The 16,514-nt window shown below is 60.0% G+C and overlaps 1 protein-coding gene across 3 annotated transcripts; it reads right to left on the bottom strand.

Moving 5' to 3' along the window:
- Positions 1–124: 124 nt before the first annotated feature.
- NR4A1 (nuclear receptor subfamily 4 group A member 1) lies at positions 125–14,506 on the bottom strand. Of its 3 annotated transcripts, none has more exons than XM_079775630.1 (7): positions 14,333–14,506; positions 4,323–5,200; positions 3,412–3,541; positions 2,976–3,127; positions 2,446–2,648; positions 2,172–2,350; positions 125–964 (listed from the first exon to the last, which is right to left on the bottom strand). In XM_079775630.1, exons 2-7 carry the CDS (start codon positions 5,196–5,198, stop codon positions 708–710), a joined length of 1,797 nt encoding a protein of 598 aa, XP_079631756.1. In that variant the 5' UTR covers positions 5,199–5,200; positions 14,333–14,506; the 3' UTR covers positions 125–707. The 3 variants fall into 3 exon arrangements, with proteins under 3 accessions (XP_079631756.1, XP_079631754.1, XP_079631755.1); XM_079775629.1 differs by lacking the exon at positions 14,333–14,506 and adding an exon at positions 7,870–8,057 and having other exon boundaries at positions 127–964; XM_079775628.1 differs by lacking the exon at positions 14,333–14,506 and having other exon boundaries at positions 126–964; positions 4,323–7,863.
- Between the last annotated feature and the right edge of the window lie 2,008 nt (positions 14,507–16,514).

Here is a 16,514-nt window from a genome sequence, read left to right as displayed (position 1 = left end):
GGTACATGCCCTTGACGTGAATTGAATCTGGGACCCTTCAGTCCGCAGGCCGACGCTCTATCCACTGAGCCAAACCAGTTAGGGCTCACCTGTCTCTTATGTAATTGGGGGGGGGGGCGCGGGTGTCAGAGATAGACAGAACCCCAGTTTCCTCTACATGTCTATTTTTTATTCAATATATTAAATATATTAATCAGAAAAGTCACATACTATAAATCCAGGAAAATACACAAATATAAATGTCAGAATCTGTCATTTGTCTTCCTCCTCGAGTCAGTTTATGTACATGTGGAAGGAGGTGGCCAGAGAGAGTCAGTAGGAAGAGACTGGGAAAGGCTTGCCCAGGCTGGTGGGTCCCATCCCTCCCTCTCACCCTCCCCCCAACCTCAACCTCTTCCTTCCTGTATTTACAGCAGCATCTGGCTTATTTACAGCACAGCAGTGTGTGTTAAAAACGGTTTATCTTACAAAAACATGAAGGCCAGGGCTGGGATGGGAGGGTAAGACAAATAGTAGGGGTCTCCCCCATGGATGCATCCCCCTCTTCCAGGGGGTGACCTCCCAGAGTATGTGAGGAGGCCAGTCAGTCTGCAGCTCCAGCCCCGGCGGGGGGGCGGTACTCCGGGGGATCCAAGGGCCATGGGCTCAAGGCACGTGGGGCGGCGTCGGAGGTGCACGCGCGGTGCACACGTGTCCCCAGGCTGGGGTCAGAAGGGCAGCGTCTCCATAAAGATCTTGTCGACGATGGGCGGAGGGGGCACCAAGTCCTCCAGCTTGAGGTAGAAGATGCGCTGCAGGCCTTGGGTGCACAGGGTCCGCAGCTCGGGCAGCTTGCCCAGCAGGCGGGACAGGCAGCTGGCCGGCTGGGGCTCGCCCGCCACCGCCGCGATGTGCTCCTTCAGGCAGCCGGCGATGCGGTTCTGCAGCTCCTCCACCCGCCGAGGCTCCTGCAGCCCGTGCCGGTCTGCGAGGAGGGCACAGGATTAACCACCCTGGACTGGACCCCTCCAAGACCTGGCCTCACCCAGGCCCCCAAAACCACTGCCACTAACCGTCCCTCATACTCCTCCAGCACTTTGCACAAGCACGTCCACACACACACAAAGCCACTTTGGAGCCTCATCAGAAGTCTAGGAAGGCGGTAACACTCATTATCCTCATCTTCCCGGGGGAGAAACTGAGGCCCAGAGAGGGTCGATGCCTTGCCCAAGGTCACGAAAAAGAAAGGAAATCCTAGCCAGGTTTTCTGACGAGGCCAGTGTTGTTCCCCAAACTGTTCCAAGAAGCCCTGGAGCTGAGCAGGGGTGCCCTAGAGGCCCGCTCCAGGGACAGCTGGCCTCACACCCACAGAGGCCTCAGATCCTGCGGGGTCCCCTGTGAAATTTAAGTAAAAATGGGATGGGGCAGATTCTGGTGCTTTAAAAAAAATAAAGCATAACCTTGGCTGGTGTTGCTCAGTGGTTACAGTGCTGGCCCACTCAGTGAAGGGTCACGGGTTCAATTCCTGGTCAAGGGCATGTACCTGGGCTGCAGGTTGGATCCCCAGCCCTGGTGGGGGCACATGTGGGAGACAACCAATGGAAGTGTGTCTCTCTCACATGGATGTTTCTCTCTCCCCCCCTCCCTCCCTCCCTTTTACTTTCTCTAAAAATCAATGGAAAAAATATCCTTGGGTGAGGATTGACGAAAATAAATAAATAATAAAAGAGGGAGATCTGAAAACCCCTGCATTGAACACCCAGAGCCCATCCTGCACAATTCTATTTACAGAAAGCACACAAGAGCCACAGGGAACCTGTACTGTCAGAGGTCAGGATGGGGTTACCCCTGGGGGTCGGGGGCACAAGGAGGGCTTTTGGGGGACTGGTCATGCCTGTGTCGTGACCCAGGTGCTGGTTACACGGGTGTGCTTCGTTTGTGAAAATGTATCATCTGTGCAGTTATGCAACGTCATCCAGGTAAGACTTTAAAAATAAAGCACAGCCCTAGGCCACACACAACACCTACACAGTCTGGCTCTTGGGTCGCTTGGGATCCTTCACAGACTGGCCTGGGCTTTGCAGTCACGTGCAGCTGGGACCAAGCCCCGGCTCTGCCTCCTGCCCACAGTGTCAGATGCCAGCCCACCAGGGCCCTCAGGCCCTCCCCAGCCCCCAGGACTGGCCACTCACCTGTGATGAGGACAAGCGCGGAGAGGCACGCAAAGGCAGGGACGTCCACAACCAGGCCGTGCAGGGACCGAGAGAAGGCCAGGATGCTGTCAATCCAGTCGCCGAAGCCCCGGGCGCACTGCAGCCGGTGGAGCACCAGGCCGGAGCAGAAGATGAGCTTCCCCTCGGCTGGCTTAGACCTGGAGGGCGGGGAGGCAGGTGGTGGTCAGGGGGGCTCCCGGGCAGGCAGGGCAGCCGGGGCGGGGCAAGGCCGGGCAGACGGCAGGCAGCTCACCGGTAGGCCAGGCGGAGGATGAAGAGCTCCAGGAAGGCCGACTCCAGCAGCAGGTCCTGGTCGCCGGTGCACAGCTCCGCAAAGCCCGGGATCTTCTCGGCCCACTTGCGGATGACCTCCAGGGACCCCGAGAGCAGGTCGTAGAACTGCTGCACATCCCGGGCGTCCTCCTTCCCAAAGTGGGGCAGCACCAGCTCCTGGAACTAGGGGGCGGTCCAGAGGGGTCAGCATGCCACGTAGGGCCCTGGGCCAGGGCCACCATGCACAGCCACCTCGTGCCTCAGAGGCCGGACCTCGGCGGTGAGAGAGGAACTGAGATCCCGCCCACCGCGCGCCTCCCAATTCTGACATATTCACCCAGGGCAGAGGCTGCTGGGAGGAGCACATGTTTCTAACTGGCCACCCACCCAAGGGGGCACATTTTCCCATCTGGCCAGCCACAGGGGCTGCTCCTCCTTCAACGTGTCCAACAGCTGAAGAGGGGCCTTGGTAACCTGCACGGAGGCACTGGGTGTGGGCTGGGGGCTCACCTTGGAGTAGTCCAGTTTGGCTGTGCTGGGCCCGGAGTCCAGGTGCGCCCGGACCAGGGAAGTGAGGAGATTGGCAGGGGAGGCATCTGGGGGCTGCCTGGGCTTGGAAGGGAGCCGCCCCCGCCGCCCCTTCAGGCTGTCTGTCCGGACCACTGCAGAGAAATGGCAGGGGTGAGGAAGGGAGGGAGAGACCCCCCCGGAAGGGCCTCTCAGCCCAGGACGTGCACAATGCTGGGAAGACCAAGGACCTAGAGCCCCTGAGACCCAGGGGACCCAACGGGGACCGCCCCGGTAAGCAAGGCAGGGGGACCAGAGGTGGGGCAGACACAGGGTCCGGGCGCGCCCTCCCCCGCGGCCCACCGGGACGGACGCCGGGGCCTCCGCCCGCCACACCCGTCAGGCCCAGCGCTGTCCCGTGGCATGTCCCACCACCCACCTTCCTTCACCATGCCCACAGCCAGGCACTTCTGGAAGCGGCAGAACTGGCAGCGGTTTCGCCGCCTCTTGTCCACAGGGCAGTCCTTGTTAGCCAGGCAGATGTACTTGGCATTTTTCTGCACTGTGCGCTGGAGGGGGGGCAACACGGAACAGGCTGTCAGAGCGTGTGGGGAGGGGGAGCCGGGGGGGGGCCTGTCCAGATCCTGCTGCCATCCTAGACAAAAGCACTCTCTGTTCACAGCTATTTTTCTAACATTTGGGTGGCAGGGGAGGGAGAGGTGGAGGGTGGGGGGAGAAGGAAAGTCTTGGGGACACTGGGGGAGGCTTCCACATCAGGAGGAAGACCCCTAGGACCCCAGACTGGGGGCGAGGGGCTCCCTGGCAGCCCAGACACCTGCACTGCTCCTGTGCCTGCATCCGCCTGTCCCTTCCTTGAGGCAGACAAGAGAGGGCCGTGGAGGGGGGGAGGGGGGTGGTGACGGGAAGCTAAGCAGGCACCCAGTGCTGGGACAAACACACAGCCTGTTCCCAAGTCCACCCCCAGCCCTCGAGCACCAAGCCCTCTTCCCAGATCCTTTCATCTCCTGCCAGGAACACGAGCGAGGGAGAGCGAGCGAGCGCCTGGGGCCCCTTCCCACCAGGGCCTTGATTCGCGGAGGATGGGCAGAGGGAAACCAGAGGCTGGCCATTAGCACGTACCCTCTGGAGGACGCCTGCAGCCCACACCCTCTGCCCCTATCTCACCCTCTCTCCATCACACTGCAGTCCCCCTGGCCACTTCCTGGGGACCTTTCCTGAAAAGCAGGACTCGCTGGGAGAACCCACAGGAGGCTCCCACAGACCCACGGGGGTGAGAGGCCAGCCTGTCCCCCCTCCTCATGAAAAGCCACCCCCAGGGCAGCCCAGTACCTTGAAGAAGCCCTTGCAGCCCTCACAGGTGCGGACTCCGTAATGCTGGCACGAAGCATTGTCCCCGCACACGGCACAGCGGCCCTCGCTTCCAGCCGGGGCCCCGCTCCGGGACTTGGCTGAGGTCACGGGCACGCTCAGCATCCCCTGGCCCTCGAGGTGTGGAGAAGCGGGCGCCAGGCCTGGGAAAGCCGTTGGCATGGAGTAGCTCTCTCCCTCCACCAGCTGGTGGGTGGCCTGCGAGGGGAACATCTTCAGGGGGCTCTGGGCCAGGCTGGGGCCGGGGCAAGTGGGGGGGCTGAAGGAAAAGAAGGCCGGCGGCTGGGGGGGCCCCGGAGCCTTGGGCAGCTGCTCTGTCCATGCCCGCAGGCCTTCGTAAGTCTGGTTGGGTGAGAAGGGGCCAAAGGAGCCGTCCCAGGGAGAGAGCTGGGGTGGCTGAAGGCCCGGCGTGGGTGGTGACGGGGCTGAGCAGGGGCTGCCATAGTAGTCGGAGCCGCTGGAGGACAGGGTCTCATCCAGCGGGCCGCTCAGGGTGCCGGGGTAGCAGCCGTACACCTGGAAGTCCTCGAACTTGAAGGAAGCAGAGGCCGGGGAGGTGGCTGAGGACGAGGATGTGGAGGAGGCCGAGGAGGAGGCCGAGGAGGACGGCTGGGCTGTTCCCGGCAGCTGGTAGAGGAAGGTGTCAAACTCCCCCGTGTAGCCGTCCATGAAGGTGCTGAAGCTGGGCAGGGCCGTGGGCGCAGTGGGAGCCGCCTCGGGGCTGGCCAGGTCCATGGTGGGCTTGCTGAGCTCGGGGGTCAAGGGGTCAACTGCCAGGTGGTCACGGGGTCCTGGGCTTGGTGCTGGTGTCCCATATTGGGCTTGGATACAGGGCATCTCTGGAGAGGGAAGACACCGCGGAGGGGCGTCAGTGAGAGAAGCCTGAAGCCTGACTCTAAAGACAGACCCCTGAGCAGCCAGGTGGCAGGAAGGCCAGCCAGACATGAGACCCTGAGGTGTCAGAGCCACTAAGTCAACCCCAGAACCCAGGAGAGTCCTGGCCCCCGGCCACAGCACCATCCCCACTCCTTGTCACAGAAAGCCGCTGAGCAGAGGCCCAGCGAGAGTGGTCTCGGTCGGAAGGCCTGCCACACCCAGTCAGCCTGGGAGCCCTGGGGAAGGCACCCAGCCAGAATCTCTCCGTCAGAACAGGGGGAAGCTGTGTTCCTCCAGCGCCCTGCCCTCCCTCGCCGGGGAAGGCATGGGTGGGGGCTGGGAGAAGGGTGGGTGGGAGAAGCAGCCAGGCTCGGCCTCAGCTCAGTCCCCAGGAACAGATATGCTGTTTCTCCAATCGGGCACTTCTGGGAGTATTCCCAGGCACCGCCTAACCTCTGCAAAACTCCCCCTCTTCCCGGCCCGCCGCCCGGCCCCCCGCCCCGCCCCCCCACCCCATACCTGGGAAGGACACCCTGCACACGGGAGAGGAGCTGGGGGTGAAGGCCCCAGGGCCTCAGAAAGAGGCCTAAGCAGCAATGGGCCTGTCTCGTGTCCCTGCCCCCACACTGCACACGGAGCAAAGGCTGCGGATCCCACACGCACACCGGTCCTGCCATCTGGGGACGGGCACCCTCCCTGCACTTGCCTGGGATGCTCCCAGAGGCAAAGAGGAAGAGAGCCCAGGACTCCTCACCCCGTCCCCAGCTCCCCAGGGGCTGGGTAACCTGGCTCCAGACCTTTAAAGGCCATATGCTGAAGAGAGAGAGGCTGAGAGGAGGCAGGAGGGAGGAGAGAACAGCCCCTTGGATGTCCGGGAGAATGGACAGTCCCTAAGAGGAATTTCTCTGCTACCCCCCCCCCCCCCCAGCATTTTTCTCTGTGATTTTTATAAGAGAGCTCCCAGAGTGCACCAGGAGACGGGAAGTGGCTATGCAGGGAGAAGACATCCTGCCCTGCCCGGGTCCCTCCGTGAAAGGGTGTCTGTGCTCTGAAAACTCAGGAGCTCAGACAATGGGGTTACACCCCACCCCCACCCCAATCCCGTAAGTTCCCAGACTGGTCATAAACGAACAGAGAAGGGCCCCAGGACAGTTTCCCATCCCACCTCCACGCCTGGGGTCTGCACAGCTCTGGCCTCACCAGTCAGGGAGGGACGCTGGGTAAGAAAGCAAGCTGGAACAGAGCACCGTAATCAAGGGGGGCAGCAGGAAGGGGCAAAGAACCCAAAGAGTCCTCGGGCTCTAGCCTTTCTCCCACCTCCGTGGGCCCTAGAGAGGGTAGCACCACCCTGACCTAACACTCCCACAAGCAACCCAGACAACAGAGCCCCAGGAAGCTCTGGCCCCACCCACCCAGCAGCACCTGTCCACAGCACACAGCACCTGCGAGAGATAAGGTGGCCACGTCTGCCTGCACTAGGAAAGCCGGGGCAGGGATGGGTTTGGGGTGGAGGAGAGGCAGCAGCCACGAAGGGCTGGGCGTTCCAGCTTTATTCAAATCCTGTTTCTCCACTTGGACGTCCCACATCCGGATCAACCCCCACCAACCTATACCCACACCCCCCCATGCAGGTACTTAAAGGCACAAGAAACAGACCCACATGGGGGTGGAGACGACAGCAAAGTCCCACAGGGAGGAGGAAGGGGCGGGGTTGAAGGAGGGAGGGGGCGAATCCGGCTCCAGGCAGGTCCTGGCAACAATGTGGCTTGCACCTGTTATGCTGAACCCGCCTGAGGCTGCACCCTACCTGTCTGATCCAACAGTGACTCTGGGGGTAGAAGGATCGGAGTATCCTCCAGATAGCACCACACCAGAGACCCCAACATTGGTAACTGACATCCAGCATCCCCAAGGACCAGGGTTTCCACATATCCCACAGACACACACACACAGGATCCAAGCTACAGCTAAAACACGTTTCCTTGTTCCTCCAGAGACCCTGCTCCTACCCCAAGAAGACTTTCTTATCCCATCATGCAACGGCACCCCCTCCACTGTTCAGCCACCAATGCTGGCCATTTCCTTGGGCAACCCAGGGGTCTGCTAACATAGTTGGGGCAGAAACTTCAGGCTGTATCCTGCGAGCTAAGCCGCAGCCTCCTAATTGTTAAGAAAACTACTAGGAGCATGGGGAGGGGGCTGACAAGCTGGAACGAAGGAGACCCTTTTGGAAATCCAACGGATCCCAGCAGCTGAAGCTCTCTGTACCTCCCCCCCCTCCCCCCCGCTGTACTGAAAACCCCACCAGCACCTCAGTCCAGGGCGCTGGGTGCCCAGTTGAGCACCCTGGGAGACTGAACTACAGACAGCTTCCTACTGGACAAGTCCCGACTCCTGGCGCCAACCCTAACCCCCTGAGGCTTCCACCTTGCACAGACACTACCCTCCGCACCAAGCAGACTCTAGTCCAGTCTGGGTCCTTGCTCCGCTCCAGCTGCTCCCCGACAACTCCAGAGCTGCACCCTACAACATCCTTTCTACCCGCGCGTACACCCATCTCCTTCATGCAACACCCCGAAACACCAAGACAGAGAGCGCTGAGGAGCTGCGCGCTCCCCGCGGGGGTACCTACCCGGCCGGCTCCTGCTTCCCCAGCCCGGGACCAGCACCCCGAGTCGATGCCTGACGCCGAGTGCGCTCCTGCCGGGACCAGCACCCCGAGTCGGTGCCTGACGCCGAGTGCGCTCCTGCCGTCCGCACACTCCCCTAACTTTCGCAGCCGCCACCGCTGGGGCTCCCCGGCGGAGCCGACCCTCCTCTTAAGCGCTCCGTGACGCACGGGGAGGGGCGGGGGCGCCTCTGACGCACGGCCGGCTAGCCCTGGCCATACAAGGGCGCGGGGGGCGGTGCGGTTCCGGCGGGAGGCGGCGCAGGCCGGGGAGCCCGAGGGGGCGGAGCAAGAGGGGGGCCTGGAATGTCTGCGCGGGTGACGCACGCGGGGTTCCATTGACGCAGGGAGCGCGGACTGTTTGATCTATAAATAGTCCCCTCGCGCCCGCCGCGCCGGCTAAAAATAGCAACTCGTGGACTCCCGAGGCTCCCCCGCGGGACCCAGGGCCCGGCCCGGGGTCCCCGGGTCCGAAATAACCGGCTGGAGGGCCAGAACCCAAGGAGAGGGCGCTCTGGAGCCGCGGCCGCAGGGCTTCCCCGACGAGGATCTCCTCACCCTCCAGCCGCTCCCTGGGCCGGCTCCCTGGGCCGGCTCCGCCTGGCACCCTCCCAAGTCCTTCCTGGAGGCCTGGGATTGGGGCGGGCAACTCGGGGACACACCTGAAGAACCTGCGCCCCACCTCAGCCCTGTGCACTTGACCGGTCTCCCCCTGCAGAGAGTCTCCCCGGCGGGGTCTGGGGCTGAGAGGTTGCCCCAAGGATCAGTAAGAGCCTTATTCTCTCCCCCGCAATTTCCTATGCAAAATACCTTCCGGAGGGCAGGGGTTTGCCAGGCGGAAGGTGGACCAATGGGCTCTACCCCACCCGCTGAACTTCATTTCTCACCAGTCCCCACCACAGTCCCTTCCAGGCTGAGTGAACTCTGGTGGGAAATTACCGAATTTCAGAATTGGGTTGAGCCTGAGAAATTTTTTCGAATTTGTGCAGACTCTTCCCCATTTTATAAATAAACAAACTCAGAAATACGGCACTTGTTCAAGGTCACACAGAAAGGTGGTGGCCCACGGGGGTGATCCCCACTGACTGCATTTCTAGGGGATCTTTTCTCGCCTTCCCCTGTCCCGCATGAGGGATTACCCACACTGCCACCTCACCTCCAACACCTGTGCAAAGCTCTGACCAGCCCTGTATCAGGGCTATATCAGGGCACAGGCCGGGCTGCAGCCACCTGGAACCTTCCCTGGTCTGGCTGTCACCCCTCCACCCCCATCCTGCCCCTCGCCTGGGAGCCCTTACCTGCTAGGAAAGAGAGGAAGGAAGGGCTAATATTCATAAGGAGAACACACACACACACTGGGGCCCAACCCAGCCCCCTTCTCCCCTGCAAGTCAACATGGAGTTTCTGCTTCCACTGAGCCGGCACCCCTGGGCCCCACTCTCACCTCATCTGGGCACCCTACAGCAATTCCCTCTACCCTGGAGACACTTTCTGCTCCTCACATCCATCCTCACCTCCGTCTCAGGTTCCCCACACCCTTGTCTTCCAGCCCCCACTTCTGTCCACTCAAAGGTCCAGCCAGCACCTCAAACTTCGTCTGTTCCAAGCAGTGCTTGTCATCTGTGTACTATTCGTTACCCCACTTCTGCTCCTGATGCCCTACATGCAACTTTTCATTTTTTCCTGAAATTCTATTTTGGAACCTCTCTTGGGTCCCCAGTTCCTACTGCCAGCCACAGCCATGCCTCAATGGTACCTGAAGGCAGCAGCAGCAGACCAGCCGAGTGAGGCCAGTGACCTCTGCTTTTCCTTGCCCACACCCATTAAGAAAACTAAAACCACCCCTTAACCAGCTTGTCTCCACTTCCCAAACCCCACTGTGCACCCGGATGGAGCAGTCTTCACGGAACACCAATCCCATTCCGTGATGTGGTCAGGACCTGCCAGAACACCCCTATTACAGCATACAATCTCAGTGTGGACCAGTCTTCAGAGAGCGCTGTCTTCTCCCAAACCATCTTCCAGACACCCTTCAAGGCCACCTGGGTAAAGGGGAAGCACGGGCAGGATAATGCCAACGGGACCATCCAGGATCTCCACCCCACTTAAGCCAAAATTTTTCTTTGTCTTGGGCCTTGGCATAAGATTTTGCTCAGGAAAAAAAAAAAAAAAAAAAAAAGGATTCAGCTTAACAAAAAAAAAGGCTTGACCACTAATATCATTCATGTCCTCCCATTTTGCAGATTAGGACCCAAGGGCTCTCCGAGGATCTGCACCCGGCTCAGGCACACACAGCAAGTCCGGGCTGATGAAACTGGGCTGGCCGCCCAGTCCCCCAGCCCGCCCTGGGACACTTCCTCCCAACCAACACGGCCTTCCTCAAAAAATAAAAATAATTTTAATATGTCAGCAAAAGATGACTCGCCAGATCAGCGTTCTTCCCTCCATCCCCCATCAGCCAAGCAGGTGTGTTAGCTGCATGTGCTCACGCCCAGCCTTAACAGTTCTTTGAGAACTGGGCCAGCCTGGAGCCCTAGCACCTGCCTTTCCTCCCGACCACTGTCCTTTCCCCTGCTCTCGCGGGGAGGCCCACCCAGGAGCCCCAGGGAGCGCGCATGTGCTGAGGAGCTGTCCAGGGCCCTGGCTAAATCTCCACATCTCAGCCCTGGCCTCCGGATCTGTGTCTGCAGCCCAGGCCCCACCTTCCCCGGCTGCTGCAGGTTTGCAGGCTGCAGTATTGCTGCTCCAAAGGCAGAGGGGAGGGGAGGGGAGGCAACTGCATCTGCCACCTGGCCACGCTTGTAGGAGGGGAGGGGAGCTGGGAGGTCTAAACACATTACACTCTGAAAACAGGAGACAAAGGTGGAGTCCCTCTGTGGGAGCACAGCCAGGGCCACCATGGGGCACCCCTGTGGAACACCTAGCTTAAGAGAGAGGGGGAGAGGGGAGGGGCTTGGGGACCTGGGCTCATCCCTGCTGGCCAGATGGCCTCCAGAGGAGGTGGACTCTGAAGGGGGTGGCATCTGGCTAAGGCAGGACTGTGGGGAAAGAAAGGCATATTTGATGCAGACTTTGGGAGACCTAGACCATAAGCTAGTCCCAGGCTGCACAGAGACTCCTAAGGGACCCTCCCCTCTTTCAAGAAGCCCAGCCTTCAAGAGTGAAACAGCTCTGGTGGGGGGTGGGGGGACAGGTAATGATGAAACAGGTAATGATGAGAGATGTATCCAAAACTAGAGGGGAGAACCAGAAGGTAAGGAAGGGCCAGGATAACACAGGAAGGGCAGGGATGGAAGATGTCACATTGGAGATAAGACAGCCACCATGTCAGGCTCCCACTGCAGGCCCAGCCCACCAATGCGCCCTCACAACTCTCCTCCCCTCCCCACTGCCCCCATATAAGGACCTTGGGTTAAACCTTCCCCCCACCACCTGGGCACATTGCTCCTCTTCCTTCTGTTCTAACCCTGCTGATCCTCTAAGGCAGCTCATGTGCCACCCCTGGGTCAGCCTCACGTAATAGTAAGCACCTCCTCACTGGGGGTTGGGGACACGGGGAATACCGATCAAGGGTCAGCCCAGGGCACTTCACATGGATTCTTCCACGAACCCTCTCCTCAGCCGTCCAGGAGAATTCTGACCCACATTTTATAAATGAAGAGATGGAGGCTTGGGAGCAGGACTCACACTCAGGTCCCCTAACTCTCAGTTTTGTGCTGGACCCAGTGCCCCCTTGTTTCTTATAAGGGCACCACAGAACCAGGTACACACAAGCATCGGTAAATCGAAGATAGTGGTGCCAGGAGGGGGTCTTCGGGGGGACTGGAAACCTTCTGGCTCACAATCTGGACATGGCCACCCACTCTGGAAAAGTCATGAAACTATACTCTTAAACTATCACACCTGTCATTTGCATGCTTTGTGGTACATATATTATACTTTCAAAAATAAAAGCGTAACTAAAAAACAGTCACGCCTCAATGAAAACAATATCTATATGTAAATGGTACAGATGCCGCTGGAATTGACTCATTCGAGTGTGTGTCTCTGAAATCACAGAGGAGCAGCGGCTGTTTCTCGTGATGTACTTGTTCTCATGCTACATACTCAGAACACAACTACAGCTGGGAGAGGCCATGGTCTCTGACATTAGAGAGGGGTCCTCACACACATAGTATGTTTTCTGAACAACTCACTAGGCCCTTGCCCCTCCTAGTCACATCTTAGGGGACTTATCGTGTGTTCAGCCACACCCGTCCCCCACCAATGTGTGAACATGAGAGCAAGGCCCTGTCTCCCCCAACTTGGCAGGGGGACCCCTCATGCATCCTCAACAGTAGTAGCCCAGGGCCGTCCCAACTGGGTAGCCAATGTTCCCAGCCCAGAGGGAGGGCGTGGAGTTGAGTGAATAGAGGATGGAGGAAGTGGAACTGCACAGCCCCTTTCCCACGCTGGCCCCTGACCTCAGGGTGCCCCCTCCACTGCTGTGCAGAGGGCAGGAACTTGCCCCCCTTTCACCAAAACCACCCCCACCCACAGGCCTCCACACCCACCCCGGGGTGGGCAGAGAGAGTGAGCTGTGCCTCCTCTCTCTGAGAAGTGGCCAGGGGACCTTCCCCGCCTCAGCCCCAGGACCTATGCCTGCCCTGACCTGGCCACTTCCTCTTCCTGCCCTGACCGTGGGCAGGGGGTTTGTGCTGGGGGTGGGAACACACTGCCTACTGTCCCAGGGGGCTTCCCACGGACATATGTTATCTCCCTGAAAACAGGCTCCCAACGATGTGGGCAGGTTAGCCACTGCCCCCCACCTCTCACCCCAGCCCCTGGCCGGGGCAAAAGACAGAGGAGCTCTCAGAGGCATCTGTGACCAGGAGCCAGCAAACCTGGTGTGCGACCAGGCCCTTGCCCTCTCCGAGACTGTTTCCTCATCTGTCCAATGCAGACAGCATCACAAGTCCCAGCGCTGTGAGAATTCACTCTGCTAAGGGGGCGGGGGGCGGCGAGGTTCAACAGTGAAGTGGAGCACCGTCTAGGGATGGGGGTTCTAGGGACCTGCAGCAGGATCCTAGGCCGCAGGGAAAGGAAACAGACACCAGGGTCCTCAGCTAACCTGGGGAGCCGGCACCCCCCTTCTTTAAGAACCAGAGAAAAACAGGGCTTGAGTGAAAGGAAATGAGAGTGTGCCCAGAGAGGTGGCTCCACCCAGCACCAGAAAATTCCAGACTCTGTATGCAGCAAGTGCTCAATACTCTGAAGAAAGCTAGTTAATGAAGGAGGGCAGGCCTCTGTCCATAGAGGTCATTTTTAGTCCAGTGATTTCTCAACCCCACTTCCCTCTCGGCCAGACGGAATTAACATACAGCACAGAGGAATAAGATTCGACTTCAGGAAGAACAGCCAGAGCTGGGAAACGCAGACAGGATCACGGAGTTCCTTTGGCAAAGGACAGCCCACACCTCCTGTGCACCCTCCTCAAGACCCCTCCTGTGCCCCTCCGTCTGCTCAGCTCCTGGCCAGCCATTCCCTCCTCCTCCCTTGGAGGGTCTCCCATCAGAACAGCAACACCCACCCAATTCTCCTGCCCCTGCCCAGGGTCTCCACCCAGCCACCTTGGGCAAAATTTCAAATTCCAAAATAAAAACCCGCTGATAATGAGCCCCAGCCGGAAAGACTGAGGCATTTTCCTATTGTTAAAGTATTTTTAGTCACAGGCTCTGGATTCGTTTAGAGACTCACGTTCAGAAAGGGAAAAAGGTTCTGTTTTTTTAAGCACCGAGAAGGAGCGCGCAAGAGCCTCCCACGTAAGGAGCTGCCACTGTTCCAGGCCGGGCCGGAGCCGCTGGCCTGGGGCCTGGGGAGCATGTTTGTGGCAAGCTGGCTGGCGGAGCTGCCAGACCTCACTCCAGCTCTGCTTCCCAGGCACCCAAACCAGCTGGGAGCTGGGCAAGGGGAGTGGGGCAGGGGCGGGGAGCTCGGGGAAGCCAAGCCCAGGGGTCTGCCTCCCAGTCCCGGCCAGCTGGGGGTCCAGGGACCCTCCTCGAGAACCAATGCTGAAGTACCCGGGTGGACACCCGGCTCACTCCAGGCCCCCCCCCCCCCCCGCCCCCCGCACCTGAGCACACCAGTGCCTTGTCCAGACCTGGGCGACAGAGAGGAGGCTCAGGACCCCATTGGAGATCTCCGAGGAAGGAGAAAGATGGCATCGCGTCTCCCGGTTCTCAACCACAAAGTGTCCCCAGGTCCAACTCCCATCATCCACCTGCAGGGAAGCCCTTACTCTCCTTCCTCAGGACATCGGCCACCCTGGCTCCCTCCTCCTCCCCCACTCCTCGCAAGGCGAAAGAAACCACAAAGCAGACAGTCTCCATGGGGAAAGATCCAAATAGCCCGGCTCTTGTGCCTCAGTGTCCCCATTCCTAAGACTCACCAGTTTCCTCTTCTCAATCGGCGTTGGCTCATGGTGGGCAGCTGCACCGAGGGAGGAGAATCCCAGGCCGGTCGGGGGCTCTTCCCGGCGGCCTCAGGGAGCCCTGGGGGAAGAGACGTGACTGCCCAGTCAGCTTGTCCTGCGCAGGGGAGGCTGTGCACCAGCTGAGCGGGCTCAGGACGTGGAGCTGTCTCCAAGCCAGCATGTCCTCCTCTGTTTATATAGCAGAAACCAGAGCGGCCTCTGGGGACAGGGGGAGCTGCCTCAGGGCCCTCTTGGCTGAAGCCCGACTTTGGCCCCGGTCAGCAAGAGCCCAAAATAGTCAACTGACGGGAGCCCCGGTGTGAGCGTGACCCTGGGCCCATGCCCAGGCCTGGCAGACAGGTGTCCACGTCACAAGACCAGCAGCTCCTGCACTCACGGGGCCCCGGCTGGCAGCCCCTCAGGGTGGCCTTGGCAGTATATCTGACGTGAGAGATTCATCCGATCACCCAGACAACGAGGTGAACACGGGAAACCCTGTCGTGGGGGCGGCCATGTACCCAGAGGGAAGGCTGGGAGCTCGGGATGCCGGGTTTGAGCTGAGGGTAGAGGTGGGGGCCGAGTGCAGGGAGAGATACCTGGCCCGCTGCTGTCGCCTCCACTCACGTGCTTCCCAAGCCGTGATCTCCGGCTGACCAGGCACACCCGCCTCTCCCACTTACAGTAATTCCTCTCCCTGCCCCCAGCCGGAGGTGGGTGGCACAGCGCCTGCTGCCAGCATGAGGCCAGGTGCACCACCCGGGCAGCCCTGGAAACGGAGGCCCTGCTTCCCGGGGCTTTCCCTTTTCCATCCAGGCTCCAACTGGGCAGCCCGCCCTCCCCAGCCCAGCCATCTCTCTGGGACTCTCTGCACCCTCAACACCAACTCCCCAGGAGGCAGCAGCGTTTGGGGGGCTGGGGGAGATACCGAGCCAGCTCCTGCTTCATCTGAGATCTCCCAAGGCCTGAGGGGGCTGTTGCTCAGAGACGCCCTCTGTTCTCTGTTCCAGGGAAGGAAAAGGGGAATCACAGGATCCCTGTCCAGGGTGCCAGGGTGAACTCCAGCTCCCTCAGGTAAACACGGTAACCAGGACTATGGTGCCCTTGGCCCCATCCCAGTATCCCCGGTCCCCAGAGAAAGGGCTGATGGAAATGCCATTCCTATTACCACCACCACCACCACCACCACCACCACCACCACCACCACCCACCCCCCGCAGATCGGCTTGTGCCTTGTCTGGAAGCATGCTCAGACAAGAAGGTGTGTCCTCACAGCAGATCAGGCCTCTGGGCTTGCCTGGAATCCAGGAGCCTGGATTCTAAGCTTGGCTCTACATGTCCTCACCATAGGACCTTGAAAAGTCACATCTCCCCTCTGCAACTCAGTCCCTCATCCAAGGATCCCTCTGGCCGTGTCCACAAGACTGAGATTTTCCCCCTCAGGAATGCTGGATCAATAGTGGGGGGGGGATCTCCCCCAGTCCTTGGTTAGCAAGATCCTTCCCATTTACAGAGGCACCTCCCCCTACCAGACCTCACAGGACCTTCAGGACAGCCATAGTAGGCAGGGGGTGGTCAGTACCCTTTCAGGGAGGAATGGGGTAATCCTGCCTTCCCTTCATGCCCTCCCCTGGGGCAGTGCCTGCACCCCAGAAACAAGCCAGCTTCCCATCCCCCATGTCTGCCCCACTATACTCCCAGCCTGGCCCTGAACTACCCAACTCCACCCCATCAGCTTCCTGGAACGGGGCACATGCTTGCCTTGAGAGTAGCTGTCATCCCCCACCCCCACCATCACCCCATGTCACAGGGCCCAGAGTGCCCCCTCCACCTATCCTGCTAAGAAAATGAGGCTTCCCCCTTCCCCACCCCCACATTACCCCCACCACTGAAAATCAGATCTCCCCATGCTGAGCAGCACCTCGCCTACCACCTCTGCAGGGCTTCCCCCTCAACCCCCCAAACCACATCCACTTCAGGCGGCTCCACACCCACCTCTGCCCCCTAACCCCACCTGCTCAGGGGCCCCAGGGGTAGACAAAGAACAACAGCAGAGCACTTACCACTCTGGATGGAAGGCCAGACCTTGGGCAATACTCAAACCATCCTCCAGATCTCCAGGGCCTGGCGAAAGGAGCCGGACATCAGGCAGGGGCTGGAG

This window comes from Cnephaeus nilssonii (genome assembly GCF_951640355.1).
Source record: "Cnephaeus nilssonii genome assembly, chromosome: 6".
NCBI classification, from domain to species: domain Eukaryota; kingdom Metazoa; phylum Chordata; class Mammalia; order Chiroptera; family Vespertilionidae; genus Cnephaeus; species Cnephaeus nilssonii.
Note: the sequence above shows the minus strand (reverse complement) of the source record. Positions and strands in the feature narration are given on the sequence as shown.

Bases quoted from the DNA above. Each gene is read 5' to 3' on its own strand.
- NR4A1 (XM_079775628.1), bottom strand. From the start codon at position 5,381: ATGGTGCTGTGGCCGGGGGCCAGGACTCTCCTGGGTTCTGGGGTTGAC. The intron at 3,128-3,411 runs GTGGGTGGTGGG...ATTTCTCTGCAG, and splicing joins TGTGGGCATGGTGAAGGAAG to TGGTCCGGACAGACAGCCTG. The intron at 965-2,171 runs GTGAGTGGCCAG...CCCTCCTCGCAG, and splicing joins CGCGCTTGTCCTCATCACAG to ACCGGCACGGGCTGCAGGAG.